Genomic DNA, 21,975 nt, shown 5'->3' on the forward strand with positions numbered 1-21,975 from the left:
CTAAAAGCAATGCTTGAGGAGTTCAAATAATTTTTTAAAGCAGATGTATTTTTTTATAATCACTTTCTGATTAATATGTTGCATGTGAACCCATAACTTTTTGCTGTCTGCTTATTCTGAAAGGAGAATGATGTTAAAAATGAGCACATGTTTTTTTTGCCTTAGACAATTGTTCTTGTTTGAATAAATAGAATCAATGAAGGAGCAGGTTTTCAGTTAAGATGATTCAATATGGAATGCTAAAATGGAGAATATTCTTCTTACACAGGACCGAGGAGATGAATTTACTTATACTGGGAGTGGAGGTAGAGATCTTTCTGGAAATAAAAGAATTGGAGAACATACATTTGATCAAACATTAACACACATGAACAGGTAAGGTTTTAAGACTAAATTAAAAAAAAAAATCCAGAGTTGAGTTTTGTTCCTTTAATTTAAAAATTATATTTTGCAAAATTTGTTCCCTCTTATGCATCTTTTGCTACTGTAAACAGTGGTGCCTCCTGCTGTTTAGAGGCATTTTGTCAAACATAGTGTTATGTTGATTTAAAGAATTATTTGTAACTGATGAAAATATATTGCTGTATTACAGGTTCAGCTGGTGGCTATATATCTATTTGAAATTGTCCAACACTTCTTATGAGAAGATTTGGTTTTCAGTTGATAAGTTTGCCAAACTTAAACCTCTTAAACTGAAATTTTCTGTGCTGGGTGTTTGCCTCAGATTGTTCTTATAAAGATTCATCTTAAACTGTTTAAGAATTTATGAAAGTTAGGTGTGAAGAACCATTCATTTGCCCATAGTAAAAGAAATCTCACATATTTTTGATAGCCTTTAGTGCCTTCATATTTTGTATGAAGAACAAGGAATTACTATTACTTTGCCTTGTGTGTTTTGATGTCCCTGATAATAGTTGGCCTATTTTTTTGTCAAATTGTAGGCAAAAACAATTGAATGAAGAAAAAAAAAGGTTTGAAAAAATAAATTAGACATTTGCTTAAAGTATATTTATGTTCTATAAATAGCCTGCCTAAACTCTAGGAATTCTTAATACCTTTACATTTCTATATGTATACCATCTGCATGAAGCAACTAACTGTGCACTGGCTATGGGGTACTAAGTTCAACTAGGACTTTCTCTATCAGATCTGACATTGGATGCACTGTGCTTCTGTCAAGCACCAAAATTGAGTGGGGAGGCATTCTTTCAGGCTCTGTGTTGGTACTTGGAGGAGAAAGAAGAAAAGCCTGACTGGGATACTGACAGAGGAGGAGATGTAACAGAAACAAGAGCATGGAAAGGAGTGAGACAAAAAATAGATTTGGGCAGCAGGTTTATAATGGCTTTTAATCATAAAGCAAACTTTTTATTGGAACCTGGAATAAAACCTAGGCTCCTTAGTCTTGTTGTTCCTCTGCTCTCAGCAAATGGTTGTGAAAGCCATTGGCAAAGTGTGTTGTGTCTGGTTGCTTTGTAGTAGTTGAGGTGCATGGAGTATAAAGTGGTGCTACCAGTTATCCATTTTGATTGGCTGGTGGTAGTCTGTGCTTTGGATCTAATGTTCTTAACCCTTGTGATGATTGAAGGCAGACAGTATGGTTGCATGTAATAGAATCAAAATTTTTTTGTTTGTCCAGAATGTTTTCTTATTTTGCCTGTGCAAAAGAAATATTTTTAAAACCTGAATTACTTCACCTTTCCTTACTTTTCTGTATATCACAGGCTGTAAATTTTGCCATATTTTTCCGAGGGCCATTGTTTCTTTTGTGGTCCATGGTTGGGTTTGAACCTGATTCCAGAGACTTTTGTTCATCCACACTCAAATCAATGTATGGCTATAAAAATATTTTATGTTCAAACTGTTTAGTCAGGGAGGGATTCATACTATCTTACTCCAAGTGTCTAGAATAGGATGCCTATATAAATAGTGGATAAAAGTGAATGCTTCAGGAGAGAGAGCAAGCTGGAGCCTACTTCTGCTCATCAATTGCATGGAGATCCAAATAGCTAAATTTAAACTATATAAATACTGTTGTTTATGTTCCTCTTCATTATAGTTTTCCTCTAAGAAATGCCAGCTCTCTCCATGAGATTTATTCCCCTGTGTTACTTTTGGAAGGATAAAGATTCATCCGTAAAGATTTTAACTTCCTGACAAAAACAATACTTCCCCCCCCCTCATGCATATAACTTCTTATTCTTATCCATTCTTAAAGCTAACGTGTGATGTGGGAGATGCTGCAACTAAACAAGGAAGAATATTTTTGTGGTGTTTACTGATATTTATTCTTTTCTGATTCTTTGATGATCCATCTATACTCTTCTAGATCAAAGTACATAGAAAAGAACATTATGGTTTACTTGTCTCTGAATTAGTTCATGGCATGTAACTCTTAAACTTAGGTAGCTAATGGACTAAGAAGAGTAATATTTGCTACAGATATATTTTTGGATAGTTGCTATGGACTTTTTTCCATGTTACTTTTTCATAATGTTTCTCAATTCATGCACACTTTAAAATCCTAAAAATATTCACTAATGTGGAATAGTCAGATAATTTTCCATTGTTACAACTTTTAAAAATCCTTCCATGTTACTTGAGAAATAATTGTTTTTAAAAATTAAAAAATATTAAACCTGAAGGGATTGGTTTCTTTTATTTATATTAGCTGAATTTTCATTGTCAACATTTGGAACTAAATATATTGTATTCCGATACCTATTCTCACACATGGTAGAGTTGATCTCAGTTCTTCTATTGGTATTGCAGTCTACTGAATAATTCACTGCAAATTCTTCTGCTTAGTAAACATAATCGTATAAGGCAAAAAAATTTGATTTTGTCACACTGATTCTCAATATAATGTTATATGAAGCAATATATTTTATGAAGATATCTAATGTGATTTTCAGGGCATTGGCCCTTAACTGTGATGCTGCATTGGATGATAAAAATGGAGCAGAGTCTAAGAATTGGAGAGCTGGTAAGCCAGTTCGAGTAGTACGCAGTTCAAAAGGACGACGGATCAGTAAATATGCCCCAGAGGAAGGCAACAGATATGATGGTATTTACAAGGTATTATGATTTTTACTGTATATAGAGCATTACATTTTTCTTAAGATGTGTTTTTTAAGTCTTTTGTGTTACATAGCAAACTCTTGATTATTGCTTTTGAAGGAATAATTCTTTTGTTACCATGAGGACAGTTTAGCCTACCTTGTTCTGTAGTGAAATGAAATGGAAGTATTGCATTTCAATCGTGGCATTGTCTGATTGCATGGCAGTTCACATGGATTTATGTGTGGGAAGGGCCGCATACTCTGCCAGTTATCAGGCTGCTTCCTGCTCTGCTCACCCACAGGCTTAAGCTGCAGCTTGGATGGTTACCCCAGCTAGCTGATGGCTGTGCAAGCCTACCCAGCAGCTTGAGGTCTCCAGGGAATTAGAAGGGCTTATTAGGCAGTGCTTTGAGATTGTTTGAATCATAGTGGTAGAGAACAGGCAAGGGCTGCAGCAAACAGGAATCAGCTACCTACCCAGGCTAGCCTGAAATGAGTGAAGACAGCCACGCAGACAAAGCTTCCTACCAGGGTAGTTACTGTCCAGGTTGAGGGCTGCAAAGACTGCACCCCACACTCCTGGGTGGAGGAGGGTGCAAGCTCCACCTGTGCAAGGTTTACTCTGGTGGAGTCACTCAGGCAACAGGTGTAGGAGCTGCAGGAGGAAGTCTAGCAGGCTGTGCTGTATAAGGGAGGGGGAACAATAAATTGAGTATATTCAAGACTTTGCAAAAAATATTAGGGCCCCATGGCCATGACCTCCAAAGACTACCAAAGAATTTCAACAGCAGACAGACAGCACCTTGGAGAAGGAGGCACCATGTTCTCTGGTGACTCATGGCAGCAGGATATCATCTCTGTCCCCATTTCCTCATATGTACCAACCAGCAACAGATACAAACTCTTGGCAGCAGACAAAACCAATGAGCAGGATTCACAGGGAGAAACCACACCAGCAGCACATACTAAAAGCTGCAAAAGGAAGTGGCGAGTGCTAGTAGTGGGTGACTCTGCTGAGAGGCACAGAGGCATTCCCATCAGCCAGCCTGATATAAAGTCAAGGGAAGTTTGCTGCTTGCCAGGAACCAAGATCCAGGATGTGAGGAATGCTCCCCAACCCTCTCCAAAGGCAAGAACCCTAAGTCCAGCCACCTCAAGTGCTCACCAATGCAAGTACCAATGCAGATCCAGCCACCTCAAGTGTGTGTATACCAATGCAAATACCCTGGGCAACAAACAGGAGGAACTGGATCTCTGTGTCCAGTCGGAGAGTTATGACATCATAGGAATCATAGAAACTTGGTGAGAAAACTCACACGACTGGAAGACTGCAATGGATGGGTATAAGCTCTTTTGAAAAGAAAGGAAGGGAAGAAGAGGAGATAGAATTGCATTCTATGTAAAAGAGAAATTTGAGTGTATGGAGGTGAGCTATGGAGACCACGGAAGTTCTATCAAATGCCTTGGGGTCAGGATTGGAGGGATCATCACCAAGGGTATTATGGTCACCGTCAATCTTATGGTAGGTATCTGTTACCAACCTCCGAATCAGGGTGATGAGGCTGACAAAACCTTACTTTGGCCACTCAAGGAATTCTTGGGCCAAAAGAACCTGGTCCTCATGGGTGACTTCAATTACCCAGACATTTGTTGGAAAAACAACACAGTGATGCACAAGTTGTCCATCAGGTTCCTGGAATGCATTGAGGACTGCTTCCTGCTACAGGTGCTGAATATGCTGACTAGGAACAGCACATTGCTAGATTTACTGCTCACTAACCAAGAAAATTTACTTGACAACACAACTACCAATGGTAGCCTTGGATACAGTGACCACAACACTGTGGAGTTTAAGATTCTGCCGAGCACACTGAAGACCAGTAGTAGAACAAAGACCCTGGATTTTACAAGAGCCAACTTCAAGATGCTCAAAGCCCAGCTGCGAGAGTTTCCATAGGAAGTGTCCATGGAGGACAAAGGAGCTTTTAAGTGCTGGGAATTATTCAAAAACAGCCTCCTGGAAGCACAAGAACAGTCCATCCCCTGCAAAGGGAAAGAAAGAAGACAGAACAAGAGACCACCCTGGCTTAACAATGGGCTTTTGACTGCTTAAAAGCAAAAAAGAGAAGCTTACTGGCTATGGAAAGGTGGCCAAATAGCCACTGAGGACTACAAGAACCTTGCTAGGGCATGCAGAGATGCAGTCAAGAAGGCTAAGGCTCAGCTAGAACTGTAATTGTCCAGAGATGTCAACAAGAAGAAAGTGGTCTTCAGGTATGTGAGCACTAAGCAGAAGCACAGGGAAGATATAGGCCCATTGCTAAACAGTGTGGGGAAAGTAGTCACTAATAATGCTGACAAGGCAGATATTCTCAATATCTTCTTTGCCTCTGTCTTTATCAGCGTAGCTGGGCCCCAAATCACAGGATCAAGTAGCTATAACAATGCACGTGTTGACTCACCAGTAGTGGAGAAAGGGCTGGTCTGCAGGTTCAACCTGTATAAATCTATGGGCCTGGATAAAATCCACCTCAGGGTGTTAGGAGAAGTGACTGACATTGTTGCAAGGCCACTGTCCATAATCTTTGAAAAGTCATGGAGATCAGGTGATGTCCCTGATGACTGGAAGAGGGCAAATATCATACCCATCTACAAGAAGGGCCCAAAAGAGGACCCAGGAAACTACAGGCCTATTAGTCTTGCTTCAGTCCCTGGGAAAGTAATGGAACGTGTCCTCCTAGAAAATGTCACCAGCCAAATGAAGCACATGACTGGAAAAGCCAACATGGATTTACCAAAGGCAAATCATGCCAGACTAACCTGATCACCTTATACAACAAAATAACATCTTCTGTTGACATTGGGAGAGCAGTGGATGTTATTTACCTGGACTTCAGCAAAGCACTCAATACTTCCCCACAGCCTTCTCCTGGACAAACTGGCAAGATACAGACTGGATGGGTAGTCTGCAAGGTGGATTGGAAACTGGCTAACAGGTTGCAATCAGAGGGTGGTGATCAACGGTTTTTTATTCAGGCTGCAGCTGGTCACAAGTGAGGTCCTCCCAGGGATTGATACTGAGTCCCATGCTGTTCAACATTGTGGTGAGTTGACCTTGGCTGGACACCAGGTACCCACCAAGCTGCTCTATCACTCCACCTCCTCAGCAAGACAGGGGGAGAAAAAAAGATAAAAAAACTTGTGAGTCAAGATAAAGGCAGTTTAATAAAGAAAAGAGAAAGCTATGCAAGGAAGCAAAGGAAAACAAAAATATTTATTCTCTACTTCCCATCAATAGGCGATGTCCAGCCACTTACAGGGAAGTAGGGCTTCAGTATGCATAGTGGATGCTTAGGAAGAGAAATACCTTAATAATTAATGCCTCCTGCTCCTCCTCTGTTCTCTTAGCTTTTATTGCTGAGCATGATGTCACATGGTATGGAATATCCCTTTGGTCAGCTTGGGTCAGCTGTTCTGGCTGTGTCCCCTCCCAACCTATTGCCCAACTCCAGTCTACTGGCTTTTGTGGGTGAGGGTGTGGGAAGTGATTGGAGTGACAGTCTAGATGCTGTGGGAACACTGCTCAGCAGTAGCCAAAACATTGGTTTATTATTAAGACCCTTCTAGGTACAAATACAAAGCACAGCACTAAGGAGGGCTACTATGGGGAAAGTTAACACCATCTCAGCCAGACCCAATGCAAACATCTTCATAAATAATCTGGATGATGGGATTGAAAACACCCTCACCAAGTTTGCAGATGACAGTAAACTGGGTAGTGAGGTGAACATATCAGAAGGGAGAGGCATCTTACAGAGAGAACTGGACAGGCTGGAAGAGTGGGCTAGCAAGAACAGTATGAAGTTCAACAAAGACGTGCAAAATCCTGCACCTGGCTCAGAATAACAAAATATCCCAGTACAGGCTAGGATCTGTGTGACTGGGGAGCAGCCTTGCTGAAAGGGACTTGGGGTCCTGGTGGACAATAAACTGAACGTGAGTCAGCGATGTGCTGCTGCAGCAACAAAGGCAAATTGGATCTTGGCCTGCATCTGCAGGGGCATTATTAACAGAGACAGAGACTTGATCATACCAGTCAGTGCTTGTCAGGCCATACTCTCATCACAAGGAGCCACATGGAAAAGACAAGGTGCAACAGGAACAAGTTGCACTTGGAGAGATTTCATCTTAATATAAGAATTTTTTTACAGTGAGAACAATCATTCACTGAACAACCTCCCCAGGAATGTGGTAGAGTCCCCATCACTGGAGGTTTTCAAGATGTAATTGGACAGGGTGCTAGATAATCTCATGTAGGCTTCCTTTCCCACAAAATGTTGGACCAGATGATCTTTCAATGTTCCTTCCAACTTGGACTGTTCTATGATTTTATTATTCTATTCAGAGCAGTGATAGTAGGACACAATCTATAATAGGACATATCAAGTTGAATATGTAATCTATTTTTGTGTGTGCTCACTGAGTCATATTCATCCCTGGAAATCAATTGATTTCTTCACTCCTTCCAGCTCCCTTTCTGGCTTTTCATATTCTTAATGTCTTCTTAGCATCTGGAATAAAGATGTGCATCTTTTAAAACATCATTGTATTTTTCAAAATGCAAACATTTCCCAACTGAAAGAAGTGATACTTTAAAATAGTAACATATCATTCAAATTTCCTCTTTGCCTTGAGCCAATAATTTATGACTACCTGCGTGTGTTTGGCTTATGGTAAAATAATGAATACCTAGTAGAATATCTGTTGAACTTTTGGGTAGAATTTCTTATATTAGATTTGAGGATCTACTGTGATAGCAAAAGAATAAACCTGTTGTTATTTATCCTTAGGTGGTAAAATATTGGCCAGAAATTGGGAAATGTGGGTTCTTAGTTTGGCGCTATCTTCTGAGGAGAGATGATATTGAACCCGCACCTTGGACTTCAGAAGGGATGGAACGGTCAAAGAAACTGGGTCTGAGTGTACAGGTCAGAATTAGTGTTCACAAAGTTGCTCTGATATTTTCTTCAAGTAAATGGAGTCTTAAATTGTAAAATTAGGAATGTGAATTAAATTTAAGCTCCATTTTTCATATACTACAATGAGGCAGGGTCTAACATAAAAAATATTTTAGATCATCTGTAACTTGAAAAACTATGATATTGGCAAAGCAGAAAAAGTTGTGGATGAAGCTTTCTGCCTTAACAGGAAATTACTGTATATATGGAACAGAAAATTATGATTTTGTATACAGTTTTGTGATCCTTATGCTGGATAAGATTTATAAAAGTAACTCTTGTAATAGTAGAGTCTCTTAGAATTTTTAAAAAATATATGTTTTTATGTATTTTTCTATAATTGTAATCTATGATTGAGGAACTTTTATAGATAACATTTCAGGCAGGGACTTTGGCACTATGAAATTTGTGGCAGACAGGAAGAATCAAAGTAGTATTTTTTTTCCTCAGGAAACCAATCATTTCCTTTGGATGGGTTGTTTTGCTACATGACATCATCTTCAATTTTAGCTTTTGTGATTTGTGTAGTTTGAGTTGTAGATATGGATATAAGATGCCTTTTAATAAAATCTATTCTAGATCAGATCCTTTGACTTAACAAGAGTTTTCTAAAAATATATTAACTTAAAACTTTTCCTGTTTATATAGGGTATTGAAAAATAGTTTTAATATTATTTAAATATGTAGTCATAGGGGTTTACATTCTTTTAGAAAATAGACTTGCCAGTATTTGGGACTTCCAAGATGCCAGTGGATTTTGTTTTAAATCTGGTTTTGGGGTTTTTTTTTAGTATCCAGAAGGTTATTTGGAAGCCATGGCTAGTAAAGAGAAAAAGGATAAGTTTAAGAAGCAAACTATGAAACAGGAGCCAACTAGCCGGAGTAATGGAAACCAGAAAAGGACAATTGATGATGGTATTTCTTTTTACTTCTTTGTGTTAGAGCTCTGTAAAGTTATAAATAAGCCAATAGCATGAAAACTACAAGGAAGTTGGAAGTCATTTGGAATCCAAATGTAAAGTGTTAAGTGCTCAGTAATAAAATGGGAAGCTGGGGATCTTATGGTGCTGTTCCATATTTGTAAGGTTTCTTTTTCTTAAACTTCACAGAAAAATGAACAATCTTCTATGTAGTTATGATCTATAGCTCAAAATAAAGCTGGGAAATTTGAATTGGATCTTTATTGCATCATTACATAGATGTGATTAATGTTTTAGCTTTCTAGAAATTTGTCTTCCCTTTTTAGTAGTTCAAACTACCACTTTTACTGTATCTTGTCATAATTTTAAACAGGTATAGAGGAGACTAAAAATACATCCAAAGCCATGAGAATGGGAGATGGAGGTAAAGGAGAGGCTTTCCAACTGACCCAGCAACAGCAGTGGCTGATTAAAGAAGACTGTATGAACCAGAAATTGTGGGATGAAGTACTTGCTTCTCTTAAGGAAGGACCAGTATGCTTGCAGCTTGCTTAAATTATTCATTTTTAACCATACTTTATATAGAGTCAGGAGAAATAAGGCTTTGTTAAAATCTAATTCACTTGCTTAAAAATGTTGAATACATACTATCTGTTCAGAAACAATTGATGGGGCATGTAATTTCATTCACTTAAGGAGATAGAAGAAATAATGTCATATTGAGACTTAGATACCAAATGAAAATATTTTTAACTCAAATTTAGCAGATTATTCCACTCACTATAGAAAGAATCTTAAGTAAAAAAGAGGAAATACTTCCCTCCCCCAGATGTCAAGAAAATAGCAAGGATAGTTCAAGTTTGAAGACACTTGTGGACTGTTTTTTTATTAGTCTCTGATGGAATATACTCCAAAATATCCTTGAACATTAGCTTTATTGATGTTCCAATTCATAGTTATTTTAGCTGTTTTGCAGGAAAAAAAGAAATTAAGATATCAGAATGGTAAAGGTCACTATCAAGTCAGTGAAAGAACAAAGATATTAGATGGAGAATGGATGCCTAAAAAGTGAATGTACAAAATCACTTCATTAGAGAATTGCCAGGGTCTATTTACTTTGCTTCTTTGACAGAAAGAGCATCTGGTAATTCCTTGTTCTTCCACTTACAGTACTACTATTGCTATAATACTATTGCACTTGTATAGGAGCTGATGCTGTAGTTATAAGTTTATCTGTGGGTTGTCCGATGTTTGTAAGTAATTAGACTTTCAACTCTTAGTTATATGACAAAATACAGTAGATATGCATTTCTAAAGCAACAGAAAACAGTATTTTAAGAGAAATCCAGTTATTAGAAAGTTATTTTCCTGCTGATTCCTGCCCATAATTTTGATTGCACTTGGTGATAGTCATATAGAAATTTCAATGGGAATCACACAACTATCATTAGATAGCTGCAATGAAAATATATACCTTAATGCTTGAAACAATGTTTCCACTTTGTAAGTTTTGGGTTGAGATGAATCTGATATAAAGATTATTGAAAAGAACTGTATTTTGAATAACTTTAGATCTGTTTTTTACACTTCTATACTTGAGTGAATATGCTTGAGACTAATGAAATACCAGAGAATAAGGTTTCTGTAAGCATGCTTGTATGTGTAAAATCTATGGCACAAAATTTATCCCATATTCTTCAGAGTTGCTCACAGAAGACTGAGAAATAAGGAAGGTTCTTTTACCTATTGCACAGTATTTCAGATTGAGGACTCAAGAAACCAATTAAACACCTCCGGCAGGTGCAGAGGTGAATTTCTTAGTGAAAGAGGTATACAGTACTTTGCTTTCCCTTTGCAGAACAGCAACAATCACTTATCCATCATGGATGTGCAAAATTCTAGTGATGATCACTAAATACAAATATTAGTGTCCAAATTCTCTGACTTGTGCTAAGAATAAGGCTTGATGGGCCTTCTGTTTTGTTTTTAATGATAATAATGTACAACCAAATAACCTTCAAAACCTTAGTTCTCAGACTTCTAGAAAAGCAGGGAAATTAACTGTACATGGACTTGCTTTCAAAATACTTTGTTAGCCACACTACTTCTCATGAATGTGAAGGATATAAGATGAGATTTCAAAAAAAATTAATGTAATAAGCGTAATTTATTAAATGTATACTTTGCATTAAACACAATAGAGGTTCACTTCTAAGGAAATAAGAATGAACAAGAAGCTGTGAACAATAATAATATAGGGAATGAACAGAAGATAGGTAGAAGTAATAGCAGAGGGTGTGGGAATGTATGTAAATGTCCATGAATACAGGAGTAATGTTGGTAGGCTTTGGAAGGAAATCTGTAACTTGGACTAAGACCTGAAGATCACACTAGAAAAGTTTCAGTGTAAGCAATCTTTGCAATATCAAGCTGTCCTATCACACTGAATAATGGATTTAACAACTTCTAGCAGTTGTGTAACATTATTAGACCATGCTAACTGTGTGTTTGGGAAGAGTAACAAGGGTGTTAAGCAATTATCTCATGAATGTATCTCTGAGTTTACCAAATACTATGAAGGCCAAATTTTTTACTCAATTTAGGTCTGTGAATTTGGGTGTGAAATGTTAATTTAAATATAGGTAACAATTACAGTAGTTAGGCAAAACAGTTTTTAAAAAATAATTTTGAATAAAATGGCCTTTTTTGTTTGCATATTTGTGAATGTGCCTCTAATAGTTCTACTTTTCTCTTATATTGCCCTATACTAGAATTTCCTGAAGAAATTGGAACAATCTTTTATGTGTGTCTGCTGTCAGGAGCTGGTTTACCAGCCAGTGACAACGGAGTGCCTCCACAACGTCTGTAAAGTAAGAATAATCGCTGTATTGCTCTGGTCTGTGTTCTTGGCCCTGAGACACAGATCACCAAAACCAACATATATTTTAGGAAGACAATAATTATTGCCTAGCAGTCTGAGAAAGAAATGTAACATGCTTGCTTCCAGTTGCGTGGCTGCCATATAATCAGTCTTAATTTTATGTAAAAAGAAGTGGAAATGTATTTAGTATAATTTCTTATAGATCTGATGTATCAAATTTATCATTCCATTGTAATTAGTGGAGCTATGCTAGGGATCGGTTTGTTCCAGGAGCTAGATGTTGGTACAATAAGATTAAGTTAATTTTATATAGTTAAGAAATGAGAATGGAGCAAGACTGCTCCTTCAAAGAACTGCTTGTTACATAGAGGTAAAGTATTATGAGGGGGTTAATATATAGAGTGTCAGAAAAAACATGGAGAATATTTAATGGCAACAACTTCAAAGCATAGAATCTGAAGCTATCAATGGCTAATTATAAAGTAACAGCCAATTACTATTTTAAAGGTATAGACTGACAGACAGTGTTGTTGTTTGGGCAAAGATCGATCCTCATAAAAATTTCATATTTAACTTATATGCTTGGGCTGTCTGCAGTCTGGGAAAACAAAAAAAAGAAGGCAACATTAATAATCATCTTTTAGATACTGTAGTCTGAAACCTATTTTATTCTACTCATGTCTTTGAGGCTTAAACACTGAGTCTTGTCATAAAGATGAAGTAGCTATGACTTATTAGATAAAATGCTATACACCTGTATGTTCAGCTACATCTTGGAATGAAGCTCTGGAATACTTACAGCACTCTAACAGAAATGCTAGAAAGAAACTGTGGACTGATCCACAGGAACACATTAGTGAAAATGAAGTCTCTCAGTAGTAACACACTCAATTCCTGACAAAATCAGTGCTTTACCTCCTAATCAAGATTTCTTTGGTTAAGTCCTTTGTGATGGGTTGACCCCAACCAGAAAATAAGCACCCACCAGCTGCTCGCTCAGTCCTCCCCACAGCAAGAAAGACTCACGGGTCAAGATAAAGACAGTTTAATAAGTAAAGAGAATAAAGGAAAAGAAAAAAAAAAGTTATGCAAAGGCATTTGCTCACCACCTACCACAAGCAGACCAATGCCCAGCCAGTCTCTGAGCAATGGGTACTTTGAAAAGACCATCCTCCCAGTTTTTATTGCTGAGCATGACATTATATGGCATGGAATATCCCTTTGGTCGGTTTGGGCCAGCTGTGTCTCCTCCTGACCTCTTGCCTTTCCCTAGCCTACTTGCTGGGGAGGCAGAATAAGAAACAGAGAAAGCCTTGATGCTGTGCAAGCACTGTTCAGCAATAGCTAAAACACTGGTAGTATTCTCAACACTGGTTTAATCACAGATCTAAAACACAGTACCATACAGGCTGCTATGAAGAAAATTAAATCCATCCCAGCCAGACCCAGTATATCATTTGAGTTGTAAAGGCAGAAATATGGCAAGAGAACTCAATAAGAGCTTGCTGTTTCTGGAAATGTGGGAAACTGCATCTTTGGTTCCTAGTAATTGCTTAATATTTACTAGCTAAATGTTCAATGCAAAGCAAAAGCTGTAATACTTTTACTTCTTTTTCTTTGTATGCCTTAGAGCTGTTTACAGCGCTCTTTCCGAGCTGAAGTCTTTACCTGTCCTGCCTGCCGCTATGACCTTGGAAAGAGCTACACCATGGTTCCTAACAAGATATTGCAGACACTACTTGATCAGTTCTTCCCTGGTTACAGCAAAGGACGATGATGTGTTCACATCCTTTCATACTTCTCCCATTGACTTTATAGACAGTAAAGGAGAATAAATATCTGAAAGTCAATAGTAAAACAGCCAGCTTGATGGAAGTGAATCTATTGTCACCTTTTGAATCAGCTAATCCTCTTCCTCCTCATCGCCATCTTTCTTCATGTAGTGAGAACTCTAAATCTCTGCTGTCTTTAACATCAAAGGTAGTTTTGGTGAGCTGACAAAGAATTTTTAAAGGGAGGAAAAAAAAACCCCAAACCAGAAGCTTTAGGTCTAAGTGGTGAGTTCTAACTGGTGCTTAAGTTATGATTTGTTTTGGTAACTACCTCAAGTAGAGGAAAACAAATTATGGGGAGAAAAAATAGTATATACAGTTTTAGCTACCCACTGTTTTCTTAATTTTACTTGTGTCTAGTCTATGTGGTTTGATTCAACAGAAAAAGCCAAAAAACCCAAACACCCAAAATAAAACTACAAAAGAAACCCAGCACTTAAGTCAGTTGGATTAAAGAACAGCAAAACCTGTGGTGTACATAGTCCTTTTTTTGTCTTTCTTCCATTACAGTGTATTTTTTTGCAAGAACAGTCTGACTTTTAGTCTATTTTTGTGAGCTTCACTGTGCTTTTTCTTGTATCTTATGCAAGCTAACTACTAAGGACTAATGAACAATATGAATGCATAGTTGCTACAGTAGTGTAAAGTGATCTGTGGTTTTTTGCACTTAGATATTCAAGACATTAGTTGTGTACAAAAATTTCATATTAAAAAGTGCCACTTTTGTATTAGCTTAAAATGTATGCTTTTACTAGGTCTTGTATCAGTGGCAATAAATCTATACAGCATTGAAGACAGTGCTAGCTTGAAAAGGGTTTAAATTGCTTCATATAGTGACTTGAAATTTTATATATAATAAATCCTCCCAAAATATACATTATTAAATATTTTATGATTCAGAAATGTTGCTAATTTTGTGGGGTTTATATTAACCAAACTTGTCAAATTATGACATTTAAAATTAAGACACTTTTTTCAGACTACAGTGTATTTCCTTTAGGCAGGCTTCTTATTCTACAAACTTGAATCTTCATATACCTTAATTCATTCATCAAGAAAACAGAAGAATGTTTGCTTAAACGAATTTCTAAGCTACTTTTCCCCCCCCCAACCATGCCTTAAGAAAAATTCTAACCTGATTCAGGGTCTTACATATCAGAGATATATTTATCTTGTAGCAGTGCTTGTGCTACAGGTACAGCTATTCAGGCCTATGCTTGAGACAAGCACAAGTAGCCCTGGCTCTATATATCAGAGCAAGAGTCCTGGGACCTGCTGCAGGAGAGAGCTCTTCTTTCCCATTAGCATTGTGTGTTGTGGGATCCCAGCACAGTGATCAGTAAAAGGGTTGTCTAAGTAGTCATGGGGTGATACTAACAGTGTATAGTGTACAAAGGAGATATGCCATGATGTTGGAGGGAAATAACAACTAGATATTATTTTTTGTGTCAATTCTCATTTCAGACCTTTGAAATACTATTTATTGTTTACTATTAAATATTGTTTGAGGCTGCATTATATCAATAAGGTATTATCTTTGATTTGTTAATAGTTTTATGTAAAGTGATAATCCCATTTTGAGTGCTTGTCTACATGTACATTCATATTGGAGAAGTATGTGCACATTTATGATGACATTCTCTGATTCAAAACCTTGCCTTCACCTCTATAATGAATCAGACACATGTATGTAATTGCTTTTTTTAAAATTTTTTTTCCCAGTTAGTTTTAGCCAAAGAATTTCAGTTACACTGTATTAATGCATAACGCTTTAATGTTGGGAGCATCTTGAATCACATAATATTGAAGACATGCATTGTTGAACAACTCAGAAGTTAAAACTTCAGCTTTTGATCTTTTTCTATACTTATTAGGAAATGAGGTTTCAGGCACTATGCAACAACTGTATTAATATTAAGCATATAGTTTGAGTACTGTAGACTGTTTCCTCAGTCCATAGATTTCCCAAATTGTAACCCAATGCTTTTTATGGCAAAAATTATACCTTTGTGATCAACACATGCATCTGTGTAATATGCACCTACCAAAAGTCTACAGTATTTTATACCTTTTAATGGCCTTTGAATTGGTAAAAAGCTACCAAACTGAATTGGTGAGGTAAGATTCTATAAATGCACCACTTAATTAGAAAAGTCTTATCAAAACTGCTTTGGAAAGAGCAGCTTTTAATCTAGATTCCTGAGTCTTAAAATGAGGTTGGCAACATTCATCAAAACACACAAATATCTAGAAAATATAAATCGGAACTATTCACCTTCTCTGTTAAATGTTTAGCAAGAAACTGTTCCAACTATTAACTTTTATTTTTCTTATTCATAAGAATTAGTGACTCTTGATTACTAGAGAACCTAGTTTTTTCCATAGTCTATATTAATTCAGTGAGTTTACTTTTAATGTACCATTTGTCACAAAGTTTAAGGCCAACTGTAGGAAGTTCCTAAATTATTTTATGGTTTTGGCTTAACTATTTTTTTCAGACCATTTTAATGGTTTAAGCACAATTGTTTGTAATGAACAGATTGACAAGATTTTGCATAGTTAGTGGCAATTGCAAACACATCCACTGCTTTCACCTGTATTAAAAGTCTGGTTTGTAGTAGTATTTCGTAATTTTGTAAACCCTTAGTGCTATACTGATGACTATTAAATGTCTTTTTCAATATTATTGAAGAAGTCTAAAATTTTCTAATGCTGAATCTCCCTCTGTATACAACAATGGCTTGTCTGTTTCCTGTTACTTTCATATGATGATGCAACTTCTGTCAAATTAAATTCCCATTGGAAGTCACTAAGTATGTAATGAAGAATTGCAACTACAAAACCTTTACCATAAAGGACACAAAAGTAGAATAGCTAAAATAGCTTTATTAATACAAACCTCATTTTTGTCACTTCAAAGAAAGTCTACAGGCATTCATGTGCCTGTATACCATAAAGTTCTAGAGGTTATTGTTTATATGATGTAAAATTGTGCAGTCATTTCTCTACTCTAAATACTACTACAGTACATATTTCCTGATCTGCAACACTACTACTTTATGTAGTGACAGACTAACTCAGCTACAAAGGAACTCGATTGAACTCAAGTATCTGCACAGACATGCCAGAAAACCTCTTGTGTTCCTTTCAAATACTCTACATTGGTGTCTTGATCATAAAGTTATCACATATAAAGTCTATCCCACCAACTATATGGACTGTCTCAGAAGCCAAATTGTTATATAAACTGATTGATGGGAACAGATGGGAAGACGTTCCTGTTCAAGGTTTCAGTCTTGGCCACTTTTTACTTCTACATGGCATTATGTAGAGCAATAGGAGTCTGATCTCAAGTGCTCATTCAGTATTCCTGGAGGGCCAGAGCTTAAGTTCTGAAGCCATCTTAAGCAAGCTATAGTCCATGTAATGAAAAAAGGCAAGTTGAGCATGCTGTCTAAACCAGAGTCATTATTCAAATGAAGAGGTCTGAAAAAATGCATGTAAAAATATTGTACTTTTGTTAGATGAGATTTAACTCAGAATAAGAAGTTCAATTTCAGTATTTGTAGAAAAGCTGTTTCATACTTTACCTGGATTAGAAAGAGAGGTTTATATGGAACTATAAGGAAAAAATTATGTGATACTTAAAAAGATAGGTTTGACACTCAGTAAAAACTGAACATTGTAGCTTGTGGGGGAAAACCCACAGATCTTTAATATTACATTCTGCCAGTATTTTACCTTGTGTAGAACCTACTGCTACTGTGGCAGCTCTGAAAAATCAGAACTGAAGTATCAAACAAAAAAGGCATAAAGATTTTATACTTCTGTTAGCTAAAGATTAAAAGTTGGAGTTCAAAAGATGACATGCTTAATTCTGGCTGACTTTTTTGGAATTTGGTAGGTAAAGCAGGTAAGAAATATCAACACTAGCAATGCTAGTGGTAATACGTGTATTAAATAATACATCTGTCTTTAGAAAATAAACAATTACTGCTGTGGTTGATATTCATTACTATTGCCTTATGATGCATCTGGAATAAAAAGGTTTGCATCCTGCAAAGGAGTGGGGAGAGGGTTCAGGGTTCACCTAGATCTCAATAAAAAAGGCCTGACGACAAATGGCTTAATAAAATAGCTGTTTTAATAAGATAGAATAACAAGAGGAATACAGATAGTAAATCTTACATGCCTTCAAATGCTGGAAACCACAGTTCATGCAGCATCAGCTCAATCCTCGATGGATTTTCCCACAGCATGCTGGGCAGATCCCGTCCATGGAAAGGTTCCTCTTTTTTGGTCATTCAAGCTATTATAGGCTTTTCTTACCATCAAACAGGAAGGGTGTTCGCATAAAGGCTTCCTGCTGCACTTTTAGGTAAAGGCAAGGCCATGCAGGTGGCTTAATCACTGGTACCAAGTGGGAACTGTGTGCAGGATCCCATTACAATGAGCTGGCCAAGTTTATCCTGCAGGCAAGGGATTTGTGAGGCACAACACAGGCCTAAAAGCCATGATGTGCTGCTGTGCAGCTCAGCACAGCACAGGCCTGGGCCTACTCAGGTTAACTGTTATGTGGATCACTAACTCCTTGATGTACAGTGGTGTCCTGGTCAGGATAACTACATTCCACCCCTTGATTCACATACAGTTTACCTTTTCCAAAGATATTATAAGTTACAGATTATATTAGTAACATACAGGCTTCTCAAGCCCTAAGTACAAGGCCCAATAGAGAAGACATGGCTTGTTCAAGATAACTAACTTGAATACATTGTCTTCCGCAAGGGTCCCAGTGCACACACCACTTTGAAAACGATGTTGATAATTAAAGTTTTAGCACAAAGGACATAAAAACATGCATTTGAGGCAACCTTAACATCAACTACTATGGAAAATGAGTATTGAACCAACTTGGGTTTTTTTCATCTAATATACTGATTGTATTTACGTTATCTAAGCAGGGATTCTGTTAATAAATACAAAGATTACCAGAAATATATACAGTATATACATCACCTAAGCATGTCTGGGGGAGAAAGCCATCCTGATAGACTGAATTAGGTGAATCCAGACAGTTGGAAGCAATATTATGAAGATGCTCTCTTTTGTTTAGAATAGACTTTTACTGGTGGGTAAGTGCAAACCAGATGTTTATCTCCATACTTGTAATCAATGCAGGTCAAAACTTGTTTTCAGATTTCAAAAATGGCTAGCACAAAAAAAAAATATAATTGACTAATTATTTTAACTCTTATATCACTCTCCAATTATCCCAAATCTGGGTTCTTAACCTGGTATGCAAGAGCTGATCCACACACAGAGCCCAGATATTTGTTTATTGCATGTCTGCACAGAGATGGTTAATTGTTTGTAAAGCTTTATGTAAAATGTGAATTTTGTTTCCCATAGGAAGGCATATACCCAGTTGTTAGCACCAGTTTGGTACACATTTGGTTTTGCTAACTGACTTATTGGCATTTTGACTTTGGAATCCCTCTTATACTATTGATAATGGTAAAATGGTATTGCATATGGTGTTTTCAACTGTAATAGTTATGAGTGTTATCTGTGTGATTTTTGTAGGTCTGTTATGTTTTAAATGTGCTAAGTGTGACTGTGGGATCGTGTGTGTGTGTGTGCGCGTGTGTGAGAGACCTACGAATAGTAGGAAGCAAGTGCGGAGCTCTGATCTGTGGTTCTGTTATCCTGCAAGGGAAACAGCTGGAGAAAGGATAAGTGATTAATAAGTGTGGGGACCTGAAGTGTTCATCACATCCAGAAAATAATTGCAGACCTCTGTTCATTTTGGAATGTATGTGGTGTGATCAGAGGATGTGGGTCGAGTTTTAGCTGTTGTGTTTACAAAAATTGTCAGCTCTGTGTTTAAGTGTTTGAGTCTTAGTCCCTGTCCTTGTGTTATATAAATTTCAGAATGGGAAACTAACAGAGTGAGGTTTTGAAAAGGAGCCCTTTAGGCTGTATTCTGGCTCATTGGAAAGATATCAGGGGACCACCTGGAGGGAGTGTGAACCATAAAACTGATAAAATGTTGCAATCAGCGATGGCCTTTATATAAGTTAGATGATGGAGAAAAATGGCCTTTAAACGGAACTCTGAATTATAATACTGTTACAACTTATGCTATTTCTGAGATGAGAAGGCAAATGGGATGAAGTGATTTATGCAGATATGTTCTTTACTCTGTGAAATCACCCAGAGTGGCAAAAGGAATGTAGAATTACTTTAGCACCCCAGGACCCTGTGGTCCTGGTGTTAGAAAAAGAGAAAAATAAGAATGTGAAGTTAAAAAGATGTTGCTTGGCTTGTAGCATTGGTCAAACATGTTTAAAGGTTGGTTTAGGATATGTTGGATGTGATGTTTAGTGAGTTAGAAAAGCAGATGGTTGTAAGAGAGGCCAGAAATTATATCAGAAGAAAGTTACAGAAAGTGCAAGGAGTGGATTCGAAAGATTTGGAGAAATTGTTGGAGGTTGCATGGCAAGTGTACGGGAGTGAAGATAGTCAGAAGGAGAGAACAATGGGCAGGAATGCTACAGTGGCTGCTTTGCACACCGCGGGAGGCTGGGTGCTCCCTCAAAACCCATCAGGAGGCAGCACTGGTGGAGGGAGAGAGGCTGCGAGATGTGGTGTAGGTGCTCCACCTAAGGGAAATTGAGCACAACTGATAGATCAGTGTGCTTATTGTAAGCAAATGGGGCATTAGAAAAAGGATTGCCCAAGACTGGGCAAGTTGGTGATGGTTGCTGATGTGGAATCTGATTGACAGGGACCTGGGGAATCTACCCAAGTGGATCCACTGGTCAAAATAAAGCTGGGACCAAAGATGATGAAATAGAACTTCTGGTGGATACAGGGACATCTTATTCAGTATTAAACCAAGACTTAACTCCATTGGGTCATGAACATGTAACAGCTGTAGGGGCTACTGGCTGTTAGGGTCTGCAGCGGGTCTGCAGACAAGTTAGTTGACTTCAAAGACTTAGTCGTGTACCTTTAAGACAGCCACAAATTGTCAGGTATGTAAGCAGGATGTGAAGAATCGGAACTTAGAACAGCAGCATACGGGCACCTACAGCAACAGCAAATAGCAAGCAAGAAGAAGGACACAAAAACCTATCAGGGTCTGACACCTGCACTGTCTAAGATATATAAATAGTTTGTATAAACAATAAAGGCCATTTTGTCCGAACCCAGCCACACAGACATAGTGTTTTTTTCAGTCCACCTCGACTTGCGTCACCACATTTGGTGACTCCGACGTGACGATGTGATCCCAGTAAAGGGTATCAAAAAGAGACCCTGAGACTGTGCCGACATGACTCTGGTAAGGGGTGTTAGGAGCAGATCCTGAGACTGTGACCAGCGGGTTGCTGGGGAGGCAGAGCCTGGTGAAGCAGAGTAGCGCAGCGAGCAGCTGCAAGATCCTGGGAGAACATGACACCGGTAAGGTGAGCCACCAGGGACAACATGAGGATGAAGTTATCTAAAGAAGATACCATAGTGCTATCACTGTGGAAATTAGCATTAGAGAAGCGTGGAATTACTTTAGATGGGCTTTGGTTAAAAAATATGTTATTGTGGGCCAAAACACATGGAGTGGAAGTATCCCCCACGACTGCTCTTAGTGTGTTGACCTGGGAAAATTAGGATCAACACTGTCAGAAGCTCTGGAGAAAGGGGACAAAAAGGCACCGGGGCTTTTGCCTACATGGGGACTGCTTAGACATGTTGTAGGGGGCTTCAAAAATCAGCAAGAGGCGAGTGGGGGCTTGCAAAATCAGCAAAATGCGAGTGGGGGCTTGCAAAATTAGTAAAATGCAAGCAGGAGCTTGCAAAGTCTGCAAGAAGCAAGTGGGGGCTTGAAAAGTCAGCAAGATGTGAGTGGGAGCTTGCAAAATCAGAAAAATGCGAGTGGGGGCTTGAAAAGTCAGCAAAATGAGAATGGTGGTTGTGAAATGGGTTCATTTGATTTGTGTCAATATAGAACAATGCTAGGACCTCATGATGAAATGTAACCTTCTGTCTTACATACCCTTGTATAACCACACACCTAAGAAAAACAGAGTGATCAATGTATATAGTTCCTGTATCTTGCAAAGAACATCTGGCTACATACCTAGTTCCTGTATCTTGCAAAGAACATCTGGCTACATACCTAGTTTCTGTATCTGACAAAGGACATCTGGTTACACACCCTGATATGCAGGCTGAGCTGCTAACCAAATAGTCTTATGTAAG

At 37.8% G+C, this 21,975-nt stretch overlaps 1 protein-coding gene across 3 annotated transcripts in view; it reads left to right on the forward strand.

The window, feature by feature from the left end:
• LOC129734463 (E3 ubiquitin-protein ligase UHRF2-like) overlaps positions 1 to 20,930 on the forward strand; it is a 169,920-nt gene extending 148,990 nt beyond the window's left edge. For all 3 annotated transcript variants that reach the window (XM_055698005.1, XM_055698006.1, XM_055698007.1), the window contains 7 exons: positions 269 to 375; positions 2,916 to 3,078; positions 7,913 to 8,050; positions 8,872 to 8,995; positions 9,374 to 9,534; positions 11,772 to 11,870; positions 13,512 to 20,930. In XM_055698005.1, the coding sequence (XP_055553980.1) occupies positions 269 to 375; positions 2,916 to 3,078; positions 7,913 to 8,050; positions 8,872 to 8,995; positions 9,374 to 9,534; positions 11,772 to 11,870; positions 13,512 to 13,658 (939 nt within the window). In that variant the 3' untranslated portion in view covers positions 13,659 to 20,930. The remainder of the gene's footprint in view (positions 1 to 268; positions 376 to 2,915; positions 3,079 to 7,912; positions 8,051 to 8,871; positions 8,996 to 9,373; positions 9,535 to 11,771; positions 11,871 to 13,511) is intronic.
• The last annotated feature ends 1,045 nt before the right edge of the window (positions 20,931 to 21,975 follow it).

The sequence above is a fragment of the Falco cherrug genome, chromosome W (genome assembly GCF_023634085.1).
Source record: "Falco cherrug isolate bFalChe1 chromosome W, bFalChe1.pri, whole genome shotgun sequence".
NCBI lineage: Eukaryota > Metazoa > Chordata > Aves > Falconiformes > Falconidae > Falco > Falco cherrug.